Genomic DNA, 8,584 nt, shown 5'->3' with positions numbered 1-8,584 from the left:
TCCTGATTCCCGGCCTGCTCTGGCTCCCCACGCCACCCTGGGCTGCCTGACAGCCAGCCCCTCAGGTCATGGATGTGTCCATAGCTCACCCTCGCTCTGTCCATCGGCCCGTGCAGGCCCGAGCTACGAGGCCGCACGCAGCGTAACCCAACTTTGCAGAAGGGGCTGCTAGCTCAGGGCCCTCCCAGGCTATAGGGAGGCCGGGTAACAGGGTGTTCGCCTTACATTTTCCCCGTTTTCCGTTCGTTGAATAGAAAAAAAGCTTAAAAACACAAGCTGAATAATCGCCAGCTGCTGAGAGCGGAGCTCAGCAAACTCCCCTCAGGGCAGACCCGGAGCAGCCCGACACCTGACTTGAGGGACCTGTTTGCTTGTTAGAGCCTGTCCTCAAGCAGAGCACCATGAGGGCAGCAGGAGGGCTGGGGGGTGGGCAGACAGGAGTTGAAGAGGCTGTGGGGAGAGGTTATAGCCGAGGACAGTGCCTGCGGTGTGGGATTTCCTGGATACGCGGGCCGAACCCGCAAATCCGGCTCTGTCTTGCGGCAGCAATTGCAGGGAACCTGCCATCGGCAGTCACCGCTGTGGAAGAGCTGACTGCAGGGTGAGATGACAGTAGTGGTTTTAAGATCTGCTACTGGATGAAAATGACGGCAGAAAGTTAGGACAGAAACCTCGCTGCCAGAGGCTTCAAATATTTTAGCGTGAATACAGCAAGTGAGAGGGATTTTTCAGAATAGGTAGTTCTTTACCATTTCCTGTACTAAAAATCCCTCATCAGGGAGTGACCGATGCTTGCTGATAGGTTTTGGCTGGATTAAAGACATCCTAAATGCTCATTTGAAATAAATGTGAATTGTACAGAACGAACAAAATGAGGATAGTGTAGGCTTTTCAAGAGGTGAGTCATGAAAGCAGTCACTTTATTTGTGTGTTGTTTAGCCCTCCCACATCTTTCCATTGTTTTATTCCTGCTCTTCATCTGCTAAGTGCTTCCCACATTTATTTTCAGGTTCTAAGAGTGGCAAATATGATAGGAATTTAGATATATTCAACAGTAGCACCAGATGGAACTTGGTATTAGGACACCTGGGGGGGTGGGGTGGGGGGAGAAGAACATAGTAAAGGATAAAACATGTATGATTACTGAATATAATCAACACCAACTTTTTCATTAATGTCTGCTTTTCACAAGCTTGCATAGCAGGTGTTAAGGAGGGCCATACAGTTATCTCTTTTGAGTAGACACAGTGTGGAGCGTGCCTGAAATCATGCTGGATTGTAAAGTGTTTTTTCCCAATCCTTTCAGGAAAGCCCAAGGTGTATCAAGGTGTAAGAGTAAAGATTACGGTTAAGGAGTTACTGCAGCAGAGAAGAGCACGACAAGCAGCAACCGATGCAGAGGTAAGTAACCGTCTCGTGATGTCCGCTTTGTCTCTTCTCTCTTCAAGATTTAAGCTGTGGCCTGGCCAGGTGGAAGCATGCACCAAACTGCTTTGCAGCATCAGTTGAAGGATACGCTCAGGGCACGACCTGACCTGTGCATCTTGGGGGAGCAATCATTGCAAAGCACGGTCACACTAAAGCTCCCCTAACCTCCCCCTTTTCCATAAGTCTAAGCCCCCCAGGAGGCTGCTTTCAACCACCCCTTAACCCTGGAGGCTTTCTCTTGTCCGGTTATGTGAAGCAGGAAATGAAGGCACCAGAGGTACGGTGCCTCCAGCAGCTCCCAGGCAGTGGAACAGTTTGGGAATTTGGGACTTAGCCACAGCCCCAGATTTTGGCTAGCAGAAAGGAAGAAAACAAGGCATGGGCAAAGACCCCTTAAGCAGGGCTCCCTCCTGCTCCGTTAGGGCTCCTTAGCAGAATATTCAGGTGTGCTTGGCTGAATCCAGGTCTCCAACTTCTTTCAGTACCACCTGCGCAGCTCCTAGCCCCATCCCTTCTAAAGGAGAGGATGGAGATCTCTGCGTGTGTACACACACACACACGTGCACTCTCTTTCTCTCATTCTTCCAGTGTGTGTAGGAGTCCTCTAGCTTCAGCCACTCTAGGGATTTGCATAAAGAGGTTGGTAAATCATTACTTCTTCCCGGTTCGTGACATTACAGGTTTGGATGGTTTTCAGATTTCATCTCCCACCTCCTGTACCTGGTTGCAGCTGATTGCACAAAAAACTGATCAGCTTGCAAGCCACAGGCAGAGTGGCCTGGGTGAAGAGCACACGAGGCTGCTGGCCTTTGGAAATGCTGGGACGCTCCTCCCCTCCGGCCCTAAGGGAAGCAGCCTCCTCATGGCAGCCAGGCATCACAGGGCAGCGTGGAACTGGTTTTTGCTTCTCACTGCGAGTTTACGCAGAGCTTGTTTTGCCCACGCAGGAAAAAGTGGCAGTGCAGGAGGTTACTTCTGTGAGCTGCGAGAGGTACGCGTTGTCCTGGAGAGGCCCCAGAGGTTTTCAGTGTCTCCGTGCATTGAAAAAAGCCAAACCTGAAAAAAACCAAACCTGAAAACTGCTGCTGCTGGTAGTTTGGCTCTGTCTGCCTTGTCACACATCTGCAGCCAGAGAGAAGAGGGGTAGTCCTACAGGCACTTCTAGCCCAAAATAGCCACTATTTAATGAATTAAATGCATGGGGATGTGCTAGGAAGCTGATGCTAGGGAAATGAGCCACTAACTTGAGAGCATTTTGAATAAATGAAACAAAGTAGAAGTCTGTATCAGTTAAAACTGAGGAAAAGCCATGGTATTTGTATTTGCTGAGTAAAACCCTGGTCCCAGACAACAAGCATCAAAACTCCTGTTACTTTTGGGGTGGATTTCTCCCCTCTGTCAGGTCAGGTTCCTAGATCTGATTGATCTGTCCACTTCAGCTTCCAGCATCCCTCAGAAAATGAGACTGTTTTCACGGAGACACATAGCTGTGGGGAGGGAAGTCAGAGCTGGTTCTCAAACGACATGGACACCAAGCATGGTGACCCCGTCTGACACGCCGCCATGGGGATACCCGCTGTTTTCTTTAGTTGTGCTTCAAGAGTTATTGCTACTGCTTGTTAATTACTGATTCTCAGTCCCATTTATCCCTATGAATTATTTGGGATCCCTCCACTGTGGAATTCACGATCCTGGAAATTAACACACATTAGTTTCAAAGGCAGCAGCATCTCTGCTAAATCAACAGTAATGAAGCAGTAGGAAGAGCACACCAGCAAGGTGCTGTATCATGGGTTTTACACCAGATCGGTGTTGTCCTCCTCGGTGCCTTTACAGGCTCAGAGAAAAATGGTGTTATGCACATTAATGTAGTTTTGCCAATGCTAGGGAAGTTTCCCATGTCACAGCCATGAGGTTTACATAAATAGGTTGAAGCAAAATCCTGACTTACCTCAGCATGCAGAAAAATGCTCCCTTGTGTTAGAATATCTACAGTTTCTTGTCTTCCTTTCTCTTTTGTCAGGTTTCTTGGGGCAGCAGCAGCATCCAGTTTTCAGACTCTGTGTCTCCTCCTCACCCAGGTTGGTACAATGCCCATCCACATGTCCTTTCCCACCCCCTTCCCAATTTTTCCCACCGCCTAGAGTCTTTCCAGCCCTTGTTTGAGGCAGGCACTACCAGCTAACCGGCAGTGCAGCCAGTCAGTACCTGAAAGGAGCCCATGAAACGCCAATGAGGATGCCAGCAAGGTACATATGACCCTGTTCAGGAGCACGCTCACACGCTGTCATTTCTGCAATTTATTTTTCCCACAGCGAAGAGCAAGATCCCCTTCAGGAAGGGATGCTCATCCCCTAGGGAATAACACTGCTGGCATCCCCTTTTCCAGGCTGCAGTGTGTGGGTCCGATTGGAGCTAGAGGGCCGGATCAACCTGGAGCACTTTGCTGAGCTCCAGGAGAGCTGGCTGTTCTCACCCTCCTGGCAACATCCGTAGGAGTGAGAGGAGTGTCAGGTTTTCAGCAACACAAAGAATCTCTTCCTCCTGTATGTGAATATCCAAGGAAAGCGGAAAAGGAGTGGGGGGAGTAGCACTTTGGGCTCACAGATCCTTTAATAATTCTGAGCCAAAGCAGAGAGACCTGAAAGGTTGGGCAGGTGTGAATATATACATTGTATGGACAAGGAAATGATTAAACAATCAATATTTGGGAATCAATTTGCTTATGTTAATACAGAAACGTGAGACATACCAAAGCATTTTCAGATTGGAAAGCCTCCATCTGTTTATGAATTTTGAGTGCTGCTTACTTCCTCCCCACGTCCAGCTAAACACGGCCACCTTGAACATGCAAACAATTACGACTGAGTCACTCCCTACCCATGTGCAGTTCCACTGCCCTCAGACCTGCATCCCTCCACGTAGACAAGGCTTTGCCTTTAACCATGTTTGAACACAGCGTGAAAAGATAATGAATTTGAGAGGTCAGAGGTGCTGTCAGAGCTCTCATACCCCCAGCGAGCACAAGTGAGTCTGACCCTACGGTTTGCTGGGAGCTCGCCCTTTCGCCAGCAACGCTGCATGGGCGCAGCGCCACGTTATCACTGATTTGCTCCATTTTTTGCTCTCAGAAGTTTGTCTCCTGCCTGGCTGTTTGGAGGGTAAAAGAGAAAATTCTTCTGTCATCTGTTTCTTCCTGCATACACAGTTACTCTGCAGCTGGAGACTGGGTGAAGGCAAGGCACCCGCCGTCTGCCAAGCTGTGAAGCATAAATCACTGCATGGCAAGCCCGTAGGTCTGTAAACAGTAACAGTTGAAGGGAGGCCAGAGGGTCAAGAGTCTGAGGGAGTTTCCACAGCTGGATCCTTGTCCAAAGTGGCTGGAGCCAGAAGAGTTTCCAGCAGATACTTGAAGCGTTCTAAGGGGACTAAAGTTCCCGAGTTATTTGTGTGCTTTTGAGCATCTTCCTTCTAGTGTCTGTTTCCCTAGAAAATTCACCCTGAACCTGAAGGGCCTTTTTCCTTGTCTAAATCCAAAGGGCTACTGAGCATCTGAGAGTCCTGAAACACGACCCAGGGCAACACCTGCCCTTTGGGAAGACAGATACTGAATGACGTGCTACTGTCTGGTTTACCTTCTCTCCTAGCACCTTTTGATGCAGAACCCATCTCTTCTGTTCCTGCCTATTGTCCATCGTGGCAGTTTTCCAATTGCCTCTCCTGCGAAGAAAGCCCTAGCTATTTGGAGCAGCTGGTAGATTCCTGTCTACAAACTGAGGCGCCCTTAGATCCAGCCTTCAGTGCTTTCCAGACATCCTCGCACTACACCTCAGACGTCTTCCAGCCAGTCCCGCTCTGCTTTAACCAGGGCCTGGTAAGCTTTGTGTCCCAGGGGAGCAGCCACACGTGCACGCTGGGGGGAAGGTGAGGAAGGGAGTCACATCCTGGCAAAGAACAGCAGCAATCTGATTTGGAAACGTGGCTGCTTTTAGGGTCATGGGGTACAGCCACAGCAGTGCAGGCTGCTGGTATGGACTTCTGCGTGGTTTCTCGCTGGCAGCAGAGAGACCCAGCCAGACCTAGAGAGAGTCTGCAGAATAGGGAATGTCCCTCCTACTGATCCTGTGATTTCCTGCAGAGCCCAGTTCCTGCTAGGGGTTGTCTAACTCGCAGGGAAGCTCCCTGTTAATGCTAATGGCACAGGAGCTGCCTCTTGGGTTTAGGCGTCCAGGGTCCAAGCCATGTCCCTGGGCCCTCATACCCCTCCAAGCCATGTCCCATGACCCTCCTCAGAAAGGCAATGGTGTGGAAATTCTGGTTGCTATCCACATTTCCCCAAATGACACCCTGAAATGTCCCGTTGTTTGGTGTTTTTTCTCTCAATCTTTAGGCTTCTGGATCTCCCAGTTCAGCTGATTTGTCCAGCCCGTTAAACTACAGCTGCTCTCCTCCTCAGCTGTCTCCCTTCACCCCGCTGACCCACAGCCCACCCTCGGCTCTGGACACCAAGACCTATGGCTACCCTGCCGAGGAGTGGTCCTGCCATACCCCCTCCCCACACACCACCTCTGCCTGCTGCTGCACGGCCTGCGGCTCCCAGCACGTGGACAACAGGGTCCCGCAGTACTTCCCCTGCCCCAGCGCGGACTGCATGGACTACCTACCGCCCATGGCCATGGCCGATGACTTCTTCAGAAGGGATAGGAACTGTGACATCTGCTATAGCTAATGGGGACTGTGGTTTTACACATCCACTGTATCCAAATCAGATTAATTGCCCATGAACTATGCAAAGTTGTGCTGCCTAACACGGTCCAGTTTATTCTTCACTACTCACACCTTTTCTGCATGATGCTGTCACTACATTAGTCCTCCTGCCTTCTATGGCCAGGGGTGTTTGGTTGTTGGGGTGGTTGGTTTTGGTTTTGTGGGGGTTTTTTTGTCTTTTGTTGTTTGTTTTTTCTGGTTTTTGTTTGGTTGTTTGTTGTTTTTTTTTTAAGAAATCCTAAGCTGCCTTACCAAACCCATATCATTTAGCCAGCTCTTTTTGATACAAATAAATAATTTGGTATGCATGCTGAAGCCCTGTTCATTCCTCATGTGCTAAATGTCAGTGCTTTTCTCTTCTGCTAATGATCCAGGATCCTGGCCCTGTTCTCACAAAGGTGAGGAAGAGAGACTCTCAGCAACCTACACAAGGAGCATTTACTCAGCAGCATGAAAGGTCTCACTTAACCTTTCCAGCAGATAAAAAGACTCTACATATCTCAGCACCTAGCACACTGTACAGAGAGAAAGCTGTGCAACACCCCGGTCTGAGCTGGATCTGCAGCGCCTCAGCTACTGCTTCTGCTCAGGCTGCCATGATGATACTCCGTAGCAGTTCTTGCAGAAAAGGAAAACTGCTGTTTTCCATGCAAGCTCAGGGCTTCACCCATTGGTCACGTGACAGAAAGGCCCCTCAGGCCTGCACAGAGGTTGAATCCACTGCCAAACTTCTTTAACTGCTGCTCAACACCAGCTTCCCCATGAAGGCAGAGTTTCAGTGTGAGGCTGATGTGGTTTGGCAATCCCTTGTATAGTTTCGTCTGTTGATAAAAGGTTTTCTGCACCATTCAGCACAATCCACTGAACAGGAGCTAAATGATTATTTTTCTCTAAGGAGAAAGTTATCATACCTGAGGATTCCCTGTTTCTTGCAGAAACCCAGATCTTTCTAAGACTGTGTCTCACCTCCTCTTAATAGCACTTGGTGAGGCAGACTGCTGATCCACCAGCTTCTCAGCTGAGCACCTTGGCTGGAAAGAAAGAAGCATCTCTCCATATTAAAAACAGAAAAAAATCACTACACCTGTGAAGACAAATACATAATTTAACTAGCTGTATGCTCACATTCTCCTTCAGACACTTCTACAGTTAACTGAAAAGCTTTCCGCTCCAAGGAGCTGAAATTAGCCATATAGAATCATGGAATTGTTTTGGTTGGAAAAGACCTTTAAAGTCATTGAGTCCAACTGTCATCCCAGCACTGCCATGTCTACCCTAAACCACGTCCCTAAGCGCTACATCAACCCATCTCTTAAATCTCTCCAGGGGTGGTGACTCCACCACTTCCCTGGGCAGCCCGTTCCAATGCCTGAAAACTCTTCCCGTGAAGAAAATTTTCCTAATATCCAATCCAAGATGCATGGTCAAGGATACAGAAAGACACATGTATCTGGCTGGCAAATAGGGAGATTTCCTTCATTCTACCAAAAAAACCCAACCAGTATTTCCTCACCCTGTGGAATCTATGAAGAACAGAGCGTAACATTTTATAAGAGATATTAAAAATATTTATATAATTGCAATTACTTCAACCTTCTATCCCTGTCTTCATCAGAAAACAGCTGTCAGCTCCCATGCAGTCTCCAGGGTCCTCCTCATTTGGAGTTCTATATGAGCTAAAAATGGCATTTTTCCCATGGTCAATCCAGGTTCCTGGAGAGACATTTCATTTTTTCCATGTGAGACAGGAGATAACCTGCACCTTTCCAACATCCTTGCCTAAGGTAAAGGACCTTACTTCTGTAAGGTAGCAGCTTTTTTTCCCCAAAACTTGCTTTAAAATATTTTGACAACTTTAAATATTATTGTCCTTTAAATAATATCTCCCCTGTTGTTCCTGATGAATCTCAGAGTCGGCCTAAACGACAAACGCATTCGGTCACAGTAAGCTTGTAAATAGGAGGTTACAGCTGTACCTTGGGTGCAGTTGAAGGTGCACAGCCCTGTGCAGAGACACTCTGTTAGGGGTCATTTCAGTGCTGCCGGCAGGTGCTGCAGCCCCTGAGCGTGACCTCAGGATGCTGGAGGGTTGTGTTTCTGCTGCCCAGGGTTGTGCTTCTGCTGCCCCAGTCTGATCTGTGCCAGCCACTCCTGCCCGCTGCCGGAGGGGTGCGTGCACCTTCACCCACGTGTGAAGCCCCTTATCACCAACATGGAAGAGCCACAGGAAGATAAGGCTGAGGCAAGATATTTGAGGCTTCTAGTGGAAATGGGGTGACCCCATCCTCCCCATGGGCTGGCAACATTGGGCTGAGCTTACCAGAGCCGGCACAAGGTGTTCTCATACGGCAGAGGAAAGCGCTCGTGCAGGTGGGAAGTCAGCGTTCAG

General features: G+C 48.9%; 1 protein-coding gene across 1 annotated transcript; it reads left to right on the top strand.

The window, feature by feature from the left end:
* Positions 1 to 1,284: 1,284 nt before the first annotated feature.
* COLCA2 (colorectal cancer associated 2) lies at positions 1,285 to 6,157 on the top strand (the record flags this gene model as incomplete). Its single annotated transcript, XM_010147729.1, has 4 exons — positions 1,285 to 1,401; positions 3,452 to 3,509; positions 5,076 to 5,302; positions 5,819 to 6,157. Coding segments are annotated over 4 exons (741 nt in total), but the record flags the coding sequence as incomplete, so codon positions are not given.
* Between the last annotated feature and the right edge of the window lie 2,427 nt (positions 6,158 to 8,584).

This window comes from Eurypyga helias, unplaced genomic scaffold (assembly GCF_000690775.1).
Source record: "Eurypyga helias isolate BGI_N326 unplaced genomic scaffold, ASM69077v1 scaffold7260, whole genome shotgun sequence".
Classification (NCBI taxonomy): domain Eukaryota; kingdom Metazoa; phylum Chordata; class Aves; order Eurypygiformes; family Eurypygidae; genus Eurypyga; species Eurypyga helias.
This window is presented reverse-complemented; position numbering and strand designations above follow the sequence as displayed.